At 42.3% G+C, this 15,625-nt stretch overlaps 1 protein-coding gene across 3 annotated transcripts; it reads left to right on the forward strand.

Annotated features, from left to right (window-relative positions):
* The first annotated feature begins 194 nt into the window (after positions 1-194).
* ACYP1 (acylphosphatase 1) lies at positions 195-14,966 on the forward strand. Of its 3 annotated transcripts, none has more exons than XM_055304242.1 (3): positions 195-542; positions 6,718-6,815; positions 14,544-14,966. In XM_055304242.1, exons 1-3 carry the CDS (start codon positions 284-286, stop codon positions 14,757-14,759), a joined length of 573 nt encoding a protein of 190 aa, XP_055160217.1. In that variant the 5' UTR covers positions 195-283; the 3' UTR covers positions 14,760-14,966. The 3 variants fall into 3 exon arrangements, with proteins under 3 accessions (XP_055160217.1, XP_055160218.1, XP_055160219.1); XM_055304243.1 differs by lacking the exon at positions 195-542 and adding an exon at positions 6,216-6,292; XM_055304244.1 differs by lacking the exon at positions 195-542 and adding an exon at positions 6,236-6,345.
* The last annotated feature ends 659 nt before the right edge of the window (positions 14,967-15,625 follow it).

The raw sequence follows: 15,625 nt of genomic DNA on the forward strand, positions 1-15,625 counted from the left end.
TCCACCCCAGACCGCCCCCGGGCCGAACCGCCACCGCCCGCCGCGCAGGCGCTCTGCGCGGGCCTTTGTTATTCCCGTTGCCTGGAGACGCGAGCGCATGCGCACCCAGCCCCGCGCACGGCCCGGAGACGCCCGCGACGGGGTGTGGCCAGGGCGAGTGTCCCTTGACCCGGTGTCCCGCGGGCTCCGTGGCTCCGTCCCGCCCTGCCCTTGGGGAACGGGAGAGGGGGCGGGAGAGGCGTTTCTGGGGCTCCATCAAAGAACGTGTATTTTTCTGAGAACGATGCTCCCAGCCCCTGGGGCGTGCCCCTCTCTGGCAAGAGTCGGAGCCCCTGGAAGGGCCCGGGCGTCGCGGTGCAGGCCTGCGGCGTCCGCCCGCCCCGCGGCAGTGGGCCTGCTGGTCGCCTTGCTTAGCGCGCTCGGCTGCCGCGTGCGGGCCCCGGGTGTGCGGCCCCTCCGCGCCGGTCCCAGCCCGCAGTTGGGAGCTTGCGGGCAGACGTCAGCTGCTCGGCGAAGTTGTGCTGCCCAGGGCCTCTTCCGAGGTAGTTTTCGTAGCCAATCTAATTATTTTGATACGATGTTTTGCTCTCACGTGGTAACTCTGGCCCGTCTCTCCGCGAGGCCCAACGGTGACTCAGCCAAGTGTAACGATAATAGAGTTAACTACCGGATTGAAAATGATCGGTGTAACCCGGTCCTCAACGCTAAACGACATTCTGTGACTTGTTAACATTAGAAAGGGGTTTGTTTGTCTTCATGCTTTAAGTTCGTTTGGGTAAGATGTTTGGAACAGGCGGTTTACTTTTTTCCTGTAACTACTCAGGAAGATTCATGCACTTGGGACATAAAATGGACAGCAGTAGTCGGTGTTAATGCTTCAGCACGTCATTATTACAGCTTTACATGTTACAGAGACATTCCTTGGTGGGCCCTCCCCCGGGCCAGTCCTCTGATTCCTTATTTTCTTTCATAGCTGACTCAACTGCCTTCTCTCTATATGCACTTTCAGACATTTCCCGCTACGCTCCAGGTCCTAATTATGTCAGCATCTGGCCTGCCTGTCATCAACTCCTGCAGCTCCCCTCCAGTCTGGCTGAATTGCCCAGAGTGCCTCCCTCCATCCTGAATTCCTTCCCTCTGGTGTCTGAGGAAAAAGAAAATCTTTCTCTTTCCTTGTGGTCTGTTGAATCAGTCCCTTTCTGTACCCTCCTGGACTTGACTCCATCACGTTACCCCTCCATCTTCTTCACTTCGAGTTGTATCTATCCACATACTCCTTCTCTTTGGTTTTAAAATATGTCTGACTTTGCCCTGCAGAGCAAACCTCATCTCCCATGGCCTGCTGCCTCTCATCTTAGGGTCTCATGGATTTCTCCTCTTCTCCTCAAGCCTTCTTAATAGACAGCTGTACGTTTGTGGTCCTCATTCTTTCATCTGCCCTTCAGTGTCCAGTCCACTGTTGTCCGGCTTCCACACTTTCCATTTTATTTAACTGCTGGGCTGTTGGTGACTTCCCAATGGCCAAAGACAAAAGCTCCTATTTCTTTAGCCTACTTATTTGCCATCATTGATTTTTCACTCCATTGGAACTCTCTTCTCACTTGCTCCTCCGCCTTCTTGGTTTCTTCTTTCACATTTTTGCTACCTCCTATTCCAGATCTCGGGCATTTATGTCCCTTCTTTGCCTGCCCACCAAATTTAGGTGTTCTCCAAAACCCTCTTATTTCTCATATACACACAGTTCCAGGCATTCTCTTCTTTAATGATTTCAACCAAATGCTGAAATGTCAGGTCTCTCTTGTGTTTAAATGATATTCAGCCTAGGGCTCTCTCCTTCATTACAGACTCAAATTTCTAGCTGCCCATTTAGCACCTCCACCATGAATATTCCCCAGGAAACTCAAATTCAATATGACAGAAAGCAAACTCATGATCATCTCCCCATGTCCCCATCTACTTTTTGTCCAGGGTTCTCATGTGTGCTGAAAGCATCAGTTATTTTGCACCACTCCCTCTTTTCTTTTAAAGATTTATTTATTTATTTGAGAGAGAGACCGCACAGAGAGAGAGAGAGAGCAGACACAGAGAGAGCGCGCGCACACACACACACAGCACAGAGAAAGAGGGAGAAGGAGAAGCAGACTTCCCACCAAGCAGGGAGCCCAATGCGGGATTCCATCCCAGGACTCCGGGATCATGACCCAGGCCAAAGGCAGATGCCCAACCAACTGAGCCACCCAGGCGCCCCGCACCACTCCCTCTTTGTCACCCCTTCTGTCTAATTAGTCAGCAGACTCTGCTTAATTTACTTTGCAATGTCCCAAATATGATTGTTCCTTTGCATTTCTACTGCCCTTGGTGAGTTCTTCCTCACTTTTCTTTGGGACAGCGTCACTCTTGCTATTTTTGCCTTCAACATCTGCTCCTCAACCTCATTTTTTATGTTGCTGCCAGAGTAATTAATCTTAAATATCTCTGACCCCCATGGTTCTCCTACAGTGGCTTCTCCTTTACCTATACCTTCTTTACTTTTACTTTCAAGTTGAAACACATAATTTAACATGGTATTTCAATCTGCCAGATTAGGTCCAGCCTACCTTTCCAGCCCTGCCTCCCCAGAGTCTAGCCCAGTGTATGGCAACCCTAGCTAAGGTTTAGGACTCCCTGGAAAGCAATTTCTGGTGGTGAGACCTGGGTATTGGTATTTTTAAAAGCTTCCGCTGTTGCAGTTATGTGCAGCCAGGGTTAACCCTTGGTCTGGTCACACCTGACTACCCACACTTACTCTTCTCCTCTTCTCTTTCTTTTCTTTTCTTTTTTTTAAATTTATTTATGATAGTCACACAGAGAGAGAGAGAGAGGCAGAGACACAGGCAGAGGGAGAAGCAGGCTCTGTGCACCGGGAGCCCAACGTGGGATTCGATCCCGGGTCTCCAGGATCGCGCCCTGGGCCAAAGGCAGGCGCCAAACCGCTGTGCCACCCAGGGATCCCTTCTTTTCTTTTCTTTTCTTTTCTTTTCTTTTCTTTTCTTTTCTTTTCTTTTCTTTTCTTTTCTTTTCTTCTTTTCTTTTCTTATTTTTCTTCCACTTTTGTATATCAGTGGAATTACCTTGACCCAAGTTCCATGCACTGGGAGGTAGTAGAGCATAGCATTTATGGAAGGGGGCTCCGTACTCAGACTGTTTGGAAATAATCCCAGCTCCATCACTTACTTACTGGTTGTGGTTGTGTAACCTTGGACATTGTGCTACTTCCTCCAAGAACACTTGCCCAATCTTCCCAGTCAGAATAAATCTTTTTGCTTTTTTGTGCTCTCAAGTATTTTCTGTTCTTGTTGTAGGACAGGGCTGACTCATGAGGAGCTCTCAGTGGATGTTCATGGAATTGACTAGCATGTTGTGCATTTTACTGTCATTATTTGCATGCATATTTGTCCCTTATACTAAAGAAAAACTCTTGGAGGACAAAGATTACATATCATTCATCTTTGTATATCCTACAGTGTCCCATATTAGTAGACAATAGTTTTTTAAAATCTTTTGAGAAGCTAGGTTTTTTAAAATGAATTTTAGGGGCAACTGGGTGGCGCATTTGGGTGGGTGTCTAACTCTTGGTTTCAGCTCAGGTCATGATCCCAGTAATGGTCATGAGATCAAGCCTGTTTGAGATTCTCCATCCCTCTCCCCCTCCCACTCATGTTCTCTCTCTAAAATAAATAAATCTTTAAAAAATAAAATACAAATAAAAATGAGTTTTAGAGAAAGAAACATCAACCGGACACTCTGTTTAGCATTATTTTCAAATATTGCCAAGCATAACATTCAATCCAGCTCCCCACCCCATCCCCACTCCAGCACTAAGGTTATATGATTCTTCAGGATCTGGATCCTCACTTTTCAGTGGGGGGACAAGTGAAGTGATGAATGTTTATGGCTTCCATTGCAAATCCATCTCACCTCACCAAGTCTGCCCACCTGGAATATTCACACATGGAGTCTTATATTCTGAAGGGACATAATGCATACAAAGCAATCCACAGAGGAACAGTAAACACCACAGTTTTCCTTCATATATTCTTAATCATCAGAGTAGCTGGATTCAAATGCTTGCAAGATGATTACTTTTTTTTTAAATTTTTATTTATTTATGATAGTCACAGAGAGAGAGAGAGAGAGAGAGAGAGAGAGAGGCAGAGACATAGGCAGAGGGAGAAGCAGGCTCCATGCACCGGGAACCCGATGTGGGATTCGATCCCGGGTCTCCAGTATCGCGCCCTGGGCCAAAGGCAGGCGCCAAACCTCTGCGCCACCCAGGGATCCCAGATGACTGTACTTTTAACAATCATCAGCCACAACTCTGTCAACAATTCTCTTTTCTCAAAAGAAATTCATGGATTTTGGTCATTTGGCTTAGACTGATTGATTCAATTTTTTTTTTTAAGATTCTATTTATTTATTCATGAGAGAGACACACAGAGGCAGAGGGAGAAGCAGGCTCCCTATGGGGACCCTGATGCGGGACTCGATCCCTATACCAGACCCTGGGATCATGCCCTGAGCCCAAGGCAGACGCTCAACTATTGAGCCACCAGGTGTCCCTGATTGATTCAATTGTGATTCTGGAGCCATGGGTTATTTTGCTTGTGCTTGTGATCAATCGATTTAGGTAAGCATTATTTGGAATTTTCTTAGTAAGGTAGAATCTGGTGGGTAGCTTCCATAAGCACAAAAGGAGGAATAATGTCCTCTGGGACCTCCCATTCACTTACCTCCCTTGCTACCAATTCCAGACTGGGGCATGACCCCAAAATTGAGGAGAAGTGAAAGAAAAAGGGCAGAAAGGTACAGGCATACTTCAGAGACATTGTGGGCTCTATTCCAATCACTGCAATAAAGTGAGTCAAATAGAAATATAACTTAAATATGCTGGTTTCCCAGTGCACTCTACTGTAGTCTGTTAAGTATGCATTTGCATTATGTCTTTAAAAATGTACATACCTTTTTATATATAATAATGGTGAAATATATATAATATATTATAAAAATATAATAAGGATGAAAAAGTTTGGGGCACCTGTGTGGCTTACGCGGTTAAGCATCTGCCTTTGGCTCAGGTCATGGTCCCAGGGTCCTGGGATTGAGCCTCACATCCCCTCCTCCCTGTTCATGCTCTCTCTCAAAATATTTTAGAAAAGAAAAAAAGTTTGAAATATTGTGAGAATTACCAAAGTGTGACTCAGAGGGATGTCTGGGTGGCTCAGCAGTTGAGCATCTGCCTTCGGCTCAGGTCATGATTCCGGGGTCCTGGGATCAAATTCCACATCAGGCTCTGGGCAGGGAGGCTTCTTTCTCTACCTATGTCTCCGCCTCTCTCTCTGTCTCTCTCATGAATAAGTAAATACAATCTTAAAAAAAAAAAGTGCAACTCAGAGGCACAAAGTGAGCAAAGCTGTTGGAAAAAATGGTACTGTTGGACTTCACCAATGCAGGGTTGCCACAAACCTTCAATTGTAAAAAACATATTTGTGAAGTGCAGTGAGACCAGGTATGCCTGTATGTGTCCTATTCAATTTATGTGTTTGTGTATTCAATGTTTATTGTCTATCTCCCATCATATATATATATATATATATTTTTTTTTTTTTTTTTTTATGATAGTCACACAGAATGAGAGAGAGAGGCAGAGACACAGGCATAGGGAGAAGCAGGCTCCACACCGGGAACCTGACATGGGACTCGATTCCGGGTCTCCAGGATCGTGCCCTGGGCCAAAGGCAGGCGCTAAACCGCTGAGCCACCCAGGGATTCCCCCCATCCCCAGATTTTAAGTTTATCCAGGCCAGTGATCCTTTTTGTCCACTAATGTAGGTCAACCACCTAAAAGTGTGCCTGGCACACAGAAGCCTTTCAGTAAATAGTTGTTGAGTGGTTGAATTTATTTCAGGTGCTTCTTCATCTACGCCTTTTTCCAGAAAAAGAGAAAAGGGTTGCGCTTAGTGACCGAGGTGAGGTGAGGCCTGGGCCTGTGGAATCAGCGCCTCGACTCTGGACAGATCCCCAACCTTAGGCTTACCAGTGCTCCCAGACAACCGTATTTGGAAACCCCACCCCCTGGGCGGGCTCTGGCTGAGCTTTTCCACTTCTGATTGGTCGGCGGAGATGATGGGCATGAGAGACAGCGAAGGAGGGGCCGCTCTCTAGGCTTCCGGGCGCCGAGGCTACCCTGCAGTGGGAACCGTTGGCGTGCTGGTCGGCCGTGCTGTCCTGAACGCCCGAGAGGAGGACGAGGAGGGTGAGCCTAGGAAGGGGACCCGTAGCGCGTCCATAATTCGATACCCCTAAAATGTTAGTAGAAGGGGGTTCTGGTGGCCAATGGAAGCTGGGTCCGTGGGAAGAGAAAGGGATGGAGAGGGAGCCGGACGGGGATAGGTATAGGGAGGCAAATGAATAAGCAGGTAACTGCCCCAAAGGGGACTCTTGGGCACTTGCGACCCCAAGCTTCTCACTTCTCAGCCCAGGTGTCTTCCTGTTACTTAGCACGCCCGTGCTGGCACGTATCCGCTTACGCGCTCTGAAGTTCGAGGACCACAATGTCAGGGAAAGGTCGCAGTGGTTACAGATGGAGAAGTGTGGGTCTGACCCTTTCTTCCTTGGGATTTGAGGTCCTGGAATAGGATAACGAGTCCTTTGCTTTTCTGCTTTTCTGGTCTCTGACAGGTGTGGGCATGAACATGGCAGAAGGGGACACCCTGATATCAGTGGATTATGAAATTTTTGGGAAGGTCCAAGGGGTGTTTTTCCGCAAGTACACTCAGGTATGTGTCCTACAGGCTTTGGGGACATACCTACGTTACCTGCATGGGAACAAGATACAGTGTTCCTGACAAATGTGCATTGGGGGGAACTGGCTATCTAGTAGCTGCATGGTGGTTTGTAGAGCAGTGGGAATGAAAAGGCTTTGGAGTGGACGAAAGACAATGTAAATGGCAGAATCACGTGCTGTTGTCATCGTTCGTTTCTGATGGGGGTACCAGAGTACCAGACACACATTAATGAGCTTCTCTCTTCCCAAGGGGAATTGAGGGCATCCCCAGTTCTCCCTGTTGTGGTCTTATCAAACCAGATTACGATTTTTGTAGGAAAGACAACATTGATCAGATGGCATTTAAAGATTTTATTTACTTGAAAGAGAGAGCACGAGGGAGGAAAAGAGGCAGAGGGAGAGGGAGAAGCAGGCTCCCCACTGAACGGGGAGCCCAATGCAGGACTCGATCCCAGGTCCTGGGGACCATGACCTGAGCCGAAGGCAGACACTTAACTGACCGAGCCACTCAGGCGCCTGGATCAGGGGGCGTTTAGATGAACTCATGATGTTTATGAAATATATGTAATTTCTTCCTCTGTAGGAAGCTGCTGGATTTTCTTCAGACCTCTTTCACTTCGTCAACCTTGCCCATTCCCCCACTCGATTTCTTTCTGCTTATTATGGCTCTGAAAGAAGAGTTACCTTTCCGGGCTAAAGCTTTTCTAATGAAAATACTCTATCTATTCCAGGGTAGGTAATGGTGACACTGGACGTGGGTCTAGTGTTCCTAGTAGAATGTTGTGGAGTAATTGTGCGGATGAACACACATGTTCATGTCACAACATGCGCACATAATTGCAATCTCAATATCCCCTCTGTCTCTGTCAAAGGGATATCTGGCTTTTGCCTTCTTCATGTATGGCCAACCCCAAAGATAATGAGTCAAGACTGCAGAGCTTTCCAAGTGTCCCGTTCCTGGTACTGTGGCACATAAAATTCAACCCTGCAATCTTTGAAATATGAATATTACATGTCATTACCTCTTTTTTCCAATCACTTGCAAATCATTTCCTCCTGTTTCATAAGCATATATGAAGTGCTTGTTGAAAGAGAATTGCTGGGGGCACCTGGGTGGCTCAGTCAGTTAAGCATCTGCCTTTGGCTTGGGTCATGATCCCAGGGTCCTGGGATTGAGCCCTACGTCAGGCTTCCTGCTCAGTGGGGTGCCTGCTTCTCCCTCTCCTTCCTGCTCATGCTGTCTCTTACTATCTCTTTCATTCTCAAATAAATAAATATTTTTAAAAAGAAAGAATTCTTGAAAAGTCATAGCAAAAGTTATGTTGCAGTTAGCTTTGGTACCAATTATGCAGGGTAAATTAGTAAATGGGGATGACAGCTTCAAAGATTAATTGAAGTTTTTGAGGGAAAAAAAGGTTTTGAGGGAAAAGGACAAGACAGTAAGATAGCCCATCTTTCTCTACTGTCTCCACACCCCCCAGGTCAGAGAGACAATAAAAGAATGCAGGCAACAAATATTGATTTGGAAAACTGCAAGGAAAATACCATCTCTTTTTCTTTTTCATTAGACTTGGAGCTTATTCCTTATTACTTACAGTCATTTAACCATGTGTTCATTTCAACAGTTGTTTTCTTTCATGACAGTCTCTTTGTATGTTGATATCTGGCCTCTTAATTCAATATCATCAATCACTCATTCCTAGAATGAATGATGAGAATACTCAAAGGGACTTTTTAAAAAGTTGAAATATAATTGACATCCCATAAAATTCACCCCTTTTTTCTGTATCATTAACACTTTTTAAAATTTTTGTTTAAATTCAATTAACATATAATGTATTATTGGTTTCAGGGATAGAGATCAGTGGTTCATCAGTCTTATATAATACCCAGTCTTATATAACACCCAGTGCTCATTATGTCACGTGTCCTCCTTAATGGTGCCCAGTCACCCCATACCCCCATTCCCCCTCCCCTCAGCAACCCTCAATTTGTTTCCTATGATTAAGAGTCTCTTATGGTTTGTCTTCATCTCTGATTTTGTCTTGTTTTATTTTTTCCTCTCTTGCCCCATGATCCTCTGTTTTGTTTTTTTTTAATTCCACATATGAGTGAGATCATATGATAATTGTCTTTCTCTTATTAACTTATTTCACTTAGCATAATATCCTCTAGCTCCATCAACATCATTGCAAATGGCAAGATTTCATTTTTCCTTGATGGCTGAATAGTAGTCCGTGGTATATTTATATCACACCATCTTTTTTTTTTTTAATTTATTTATTTATTCATGAGGGAGAGGCAGGCTCCTCACAGGGAGCCCTATGCGAGACTCGATCCCAGATCCTGGGATCACACCCTGAGCCAAAGGCAAACGCTTAATGGTTGAGCCATCCAGGTATCCCTATACCACATCTTCTTTATCCATTCATCTGTTGATGGGCATCTGGGCTCTTCCCATAGTTTGGCTATTGTGGACATTGCTGCTATAAACATTGGGGTGCAGGTGCCCCTTCGTATCACTACCTTTGTATCTTTGGGGTAAATATCCAGTAGTGCAATTGCTAGGTCATAGGGTAGCTCTATTTATTCAACCCTTTGAGGAACCTCCATACTGTTTTCCAGAGTGGCTGCACCAACTTGCATTTTCACCAAAAGTGAAAGAGGGTTCCCCTTTCTCCACATCCTCGCTAACATCTGTCATTTCATGCCATTCTGACTGGTGTGAGGTGGTATCTCATTGTGGTTTTGATATGTATTTCCCGGATACCAAGTGATGTTGAGCATTTTTTTCATGTGTCTGTTGGCCATTTGTATGTCTTCTTTGGAGAAATGTCTGTTCATGGCTTCTGCCCATTTCTTGATTGGAAAATTCACCCTTTTAAATAAAAGTGTATGATTTAGTGGTTTTTAGTGTAGTCACAAAGTTGTGCATTAATTCCAGAATGTGGGATCCCTGGGTGGCGCAGCGGTTTGGCGCCTGCCTTTGGCTCAGGGCGCGATCCTGGAGACCCGGGATCGAGTCCCATATCGGGCTCCTGGTGCATGGAGCCTGCTTCTCCCTCTGCCTGTGTCTCTGCCTCTCTCTCTCTCTCTCTGTGACTATCATAAATAAATAAATTAAAAAAAAAATTCCAGAATGTTTCATTATCCCAAAAAGAAATCCCATTCCTCTGCAGCCCCTGGCAATCATTAACTTCATCTCTGTCTCTATGGACTTGCCTATTCTGGACATTTAATATAAATGGGATTATGCAATATGTGGTCTTTTGTGTTTGCCGTATTTAACATAATGTTTTCGAGGTTTATCCATATCATAGCATGTATCAGTATACTAGCCCCCCTTATCTGCAGGTGATACATTCCAAGACCCCCAGTGATTACCTGAAACCGTGGTTAGTACCAAACCCTATATATACTATGTTTTTTCCTATACAGACCTACTAATGATAAAATTTAATTTATAAATTAGATATATAATATCTAATTATTCACAGCATAATGATGCTTTGAACCTTTATATATTTGTTTTTATGTAACATTTTCAATTCCCTTGGGTATATATACCTAAGAGTAGATTGCTGGGTCACCTAGTAAGTCTATGTATGACTTTTTACAGAACTGCCAAACTATTTTCCAGAGCAGCTGTACCATGTATATCCTCTCTAAAAATGTGTGAGAATTTCAATTTCTCTAGATTCTTGTCAACAACTGTTATTGTCTTTTTTATTAGGGCCATTCTAGTGAGTATGAAATGGTATCTTATTGTGTTTTTTTGTTGTTTTCATTTTTAAAGTATTAATGAATTTTAAAAGATTGAGGTCATGCAAAGTGTGTTCTCCGAATGCCATTTATTTCTTTTTCCCTGACCTGGCTAGAACCTCCCATATAATATTGAATAAATGTGGCAAGAGCCACTTGTCTTGTTCCTCCTGATCATAGGGAGAAACTGTTCAGTCTTTCACCATTAGGTATGATGTGAGCTGTGGGTTTTTCACAGATGCTTTCTATATCAGGGTGAGTATGTTCCTTTTTATTCCTAGTTTGAGTGTTGGATTTTGTCAATTTTTTTCCATCTAATGAGTTGATCATCTGTTTTGTTTCATTTATTAATATGGTATTTTATTTTATTTATTAATATTGTGTTTTAAGTAATATGAATTTTAGGGGCACCTGGATGGCTCAGTCCATTAAGTGTCTGCCTTCTGCTCAGATCATGGTCTCAGGGTCCTGGGATTGAGCCCCACATCAGGTTCTCTGGGAGCCTGCTTCTCCCTTGCCTTCTGCCACTCATTTCCCCTGCTTGTGCTCGCTTGCTCTGTCAAATAAATAAATAAAATCTTTTTTAAAAAATGTGATTTTTAAACTATGGTGTATTGATTTTTCTGTTTAACTGACCATTCATTCCTGGGATGAATCATGGTGTGACATCCCTTTTATATGTTGCTGGATTTGATTTGCTCATATTTTGTGGGAGAGTTTTGTGTCTATATTCATAAGTGATATTAGTTTATAGTTTTCTTTTCTTGTGATGTCTTTGCCTAAGTTTGATATGAGGGCAATACTGGCTTAACGGAATGATTTGGGAATTTTCTTCTGTTTTTTGGAAGAGTTTCTGAAGGATTGGTGAAAGAGTCTTCTTTAAACATGTGGTATACCTGTGAAGCCATCTAGTTCTGGGCTTTTCTTTGTGGGAAGTTTTAAATTACTAATTCAATCTCTTTACTTGTTATAGGTCTATTCAGATTTCCTATTTCTTTTTGAGTCAGTTTTAGTAGTTTGAGTCTTTTTAGGAATCTTCCTTTTTCATCTAAGTTATCTAATTTGTTGGTACACAATTGTTTATGGTGTTCCCTTATAATCCTTTTCATTTTTGTAAGGTTAGTGGTACTGTCCCCTCTTTAATTACTTATTTTAGTAATTTGAGCCTTCTCTCTCTTTTTTTATCAGTCTAGCTAAAAACTTGGCAATTTGGTTGATCTTTTTTAAAGAACCAACTTATGGTTTCATTGATTTTTCTCTTTTTTTCTATGCTTTATTTTATTAACTCCTAGTCTAATCTTTATTATTTTTATCTTTCTGCTTGTTTGGAATTTGGCTTGATCTTCTTTTTCTAGCTTCCTAAGTTGGAAGTCTAGGTTATTGATCTGAAGGGACTTTCTTTTTAGATTGAAACTGGAATTGGTGATTATGTTCCTTAAAATAATGTTTCCAGAATATGATTATGAGGAAGAATTAGCCTTTTTGGATTTTTCTTAGGAACAAACACTACTTGCTTATTTAGATATTCAAAATGGAACACGACTCAGCAACATACTATCATTTCAAAATAAGAACAGAATCAGGGCAGCCCCGGTGGTCCAGCGGTTTAGCGCAGCCTTCAGCCCGGAGTGTGATTCTGGAGACCCTGGATCGAGTCCCACGTCGGGCTTCCCTGCATGGAGCCTGCTTCTCCCTCTGCCTCTCTCTCTCTCTCTCTGTCTGTCTCTCATGAATAAATAAATAAAATCTAGTTTTTCGTTTTAACTATTTTTTTGTTCCTGGCCCCGAAAGATTTTATTTATTTATTCATGAGAGACAGAGAGAGAGAGAGGCAGAGACATAGGCAGAGGGAGAAACAGGTTCCATGCAGGAAGCCCGATGTGGGACCCGATCCTGGGATTCCAGGATCACGCCCTGGGCCAAAGGCAGGTACTAAACCACTGAGCCGCCCAGGGATCCCAAGTAAATAAAATCTTAAAAAAAAAAAAAAAAAAAAAAGAACAGAATCAAATGCACAATTAAAACCTACCGGAGGGGGATTCCTGGGTGGTTCAGTGGTTTAGCGCCTGCCTTTGGCCTGGAGTGTGATCTTGGAGTCCCGGGATCGAGTCCCACGTCGGGCTCCATGCATGGAGCCTGCTATTCCGGCTGCCTGTATCTCTGCCTCTCTCTCTGTGTGTGTCTCTCATGAATAAATAAATACAATCTTTAAGAAAAAAACAAAAACAAAATACAAAACAATCTACCGGAAATTCCCATCCTCAATACCAGTCACATCTGGGGGTATTTTTTTCACTCTTAAGAGTTCAGATAAATCACATTGCAATTTAAAGATTTACTTGAGGGGCACCTGGGAGGGGCAGTTAGTTAAGTGTCTGCCTTCAGCTCAGGGTCATGGGATTGAGCCCCATGTCCTTGGCTCCCCACTCAGTGGGGAGCCCGCTTCTCCCTTTCCCTCTGCTCTTCCCCCTGCTCATGCTTTCTCTCTCTCTTTCTCTCTCTCTCTATCAAATAAACAAAATCTTTAAAAAGTATATCTATTTGACTTTATAAACTACTGCTCAAAATTCAATATAATCGTTATTATAGCTAGTTACCATGTGAGTTAACTTGAAAGAGCTGGGGATAGCCAGTTCTCCTAGGTTAATTTGAAGCAGAAGAGTGCAATTCTTACACAAAGTCAATTGGATGTAGTCTTCCTTAAAATCTATTCTCTGCATCCTTTTTTTATGACCCCCATCTTTGGCACTTAATATGTGCTGTAGGTATCTTCTATTTTTTTTCCTTCCTTAATTTCCCCTGTATCCCTTAAATTGTTATTTGACTGCAGTCTCTTTTTGTTCATTATACAAACATGTCTTTGCTTTGAACATAACTGATTTGATAGATACTTTAGTTTCTCATCAAACATGGTTTTGCTGTGCATAACATTTTCTTTGGCCAACTGCAGCAATTTCCCATATTTGCTAGGTCACTCCTCTGGCATTTGGGCATGCAGTCATGGTAACTCCCATTTTCTTTTGTAATCCGATTCTTTCCATTTAGATAAGTTACTTTAATGATAACTTTTCTAATATTTCTGCTTGCAAGTTTTACCAAAAAAAAAATTATCTCTAAACATTGCTACCTCTCCCAGTTTTTCAGTCATTCCACAGTTTCATGACTTAGAGGAAAAAATGTTGGAAAGACTAAGAGAAAAGCAACTACAATGATTAGATGGTCTTGATAGACTTATTCTACTTTAAAGGTGTGATTATTTAGACAGAAGAGAAGAAAGTCAAGTGAAAACCTAATAGTTATGTAGTCTCATGAAACTTTGATGTTCAGAGACTAATCACTACATGCTTTTTCCTTCTCTAGGAGGAGGACAGAAAGTGGACTTTGGATATAACATAAATACCTTGGATTAGACAATTTTTCTAAAGTGAGAACAAATGAATGTGTTGCCCAGGAAATAATGATCTCTAAAGATACAATGAACACTCATTCATCTGGATTTGTTTAGGTGTGGTCTTGGCTGAAGACAAAGAGAAGGATCAGATAACTTCATGCTTTTTCTATTTAATATACCCACTAGATTCTTGATTAAGAGAAGGAAAAATGAGCAAGATACAGCCCAGTATCCTAACAACAATTAGCCTTAGGGAATGGTTTTGAAAGCATCTGATTTGCGTTAGTACTTAAGTCTTTAGTACTTAACCAAATTGACTATATAGTGAAAATTTCTAGTGCCTAGGTTTTATAGGGTAGAAGAAGGAAGTGGAGTCAAATGGCCAACACTTCATGTTAAGGTCAATGAGATTCTCCTTGCTGTAGTTCTGTTTTGACTGTTCTGGACAACATCAAATTAGTTTCAGTGGCTTGATTCTAGGCCAAGATTCTGGCAACAGATTGTAGTCTCACTGTTTTGTCCAATCTCACTGGATTTTACTCTCTCTTGTATTTTTCTTTCCCTTAGGCTGAGGGTAAAAAGCTGGGATTGTTTGGCTGGGTCCAGAACACTGACCAGGGCACAGTGCAAGGACAATTGCAAGGTCCTGTCTCCAAAGTACGTCTTATGCAGGAATGGCTTGAGACAAAAGGAAGTCCCAAATCACACATCGACAGAGCAAACTTCAGGAATGAGAAAGTCATCTTAAAGTTGGATTACTCAGATTTCCAAATTGTGAAATAATGGCCTGAATTTAAATTTTCTAAAATAAACTCGCTGGCTTTGTTTTTATTGTTATTATAGAATTAGTCTGTGTTCAGTATTAGAATGGATCAGTAAATTAAGTTATGTTAGTATAGGTATTTGAATATTACTGTATAATATATGTATGATATAGAAAGATGACAACTCTACACAGTTCTAAATAAATAAAGCTACGCTAGAACCTTCTGCATAGGGTCCTGTCTTTATTTTTGATGAACTTCATTTTGAGCAATATAAGAGGTATTTACTCAGTAAACATCTGTGGGAAGAGAATTTTAATGTAATTTAAAGAGAGCTGAAAGAAAAAGCAGTTAACTCTGAATCACTTTTTAAAATGGTTTCCATGCAGTTTTCTTCAGGAAATTCCATACCTAATAACAACAAATACCACAATTTCAATTTGTTAGTTGTTCAAATGACATCTTAGACATATTACTTTTACTTTTCTGGAGTATCTGCTGTCATTCCTTTCCTCTGGGCAAGGATTTCATATAAAGCAATGCTACGGACTAAATTGTATCACACATACCCTGCTTACCCCCAAATTCATGTGTTTAAGTCTTAACAGTACCTCAGAATGTGACTATCTGGAGATAGCACCTTTGGAGAGGTAATTAAGGTTAAATGAGGTCATTAGAGTAGGCCTCAATCCAATGTGCCCCAGTGTCCTTAAAAAAAAGAGGAAATTGGACACAGGCATGTACCTGCATAGAGGAAAGAACATGTGAAGACACAGAAGACAGCCATCTACAAGCCAAGAAGAGAAGCCTCAGAAGAAATCAACTTGTCAACATCTTGACCTCAGATTTATAGCCTCCAAAACTGTGACAAAATAAATTTCTATT

The sequence above is a fragment of the Nyctereutes procyonoides genome, unplaced genomic scaffold (assembly GCF_905146905.1).
Source record: "Nyctereutes procyonoides isolate TBG_1078 unplaced genomic scaffold, NYPRO_anot_genome, whole genome shotgun sequence".
In the NCBI taxonomy this organism is placed as follows: domain Eukaryota; kingdom Metazoa; phylum Chordata; class Mammalia; order Carnivora; family Canidae; genus Nyctereutes; species Nyctereutes procyonoides.

Coding starts and splice junctions, on each gene's coding strand:
- ACYP1 (XM_055304242.1), top strand. CDS start 284: ATGCTCCCAGCCCCTGGGGCGTGCCCCTCTCTGGCAAGAGTCGGAGCC. Junction 543..6,717: donor TGCCCAGGGCCTCTTCCGAG/GTAGTTTTCGTA, acceptor GGTCTCTGACAG/GTGTGGGCATGAACATGGCA. Junction 6,816..14,543: donor TTTTCCGCAAGTACACTCAG/GTATGTGTCCTA, acceptor TCTTTCCCTTAG/GCTGAGGGTAAAAAGCTGGG.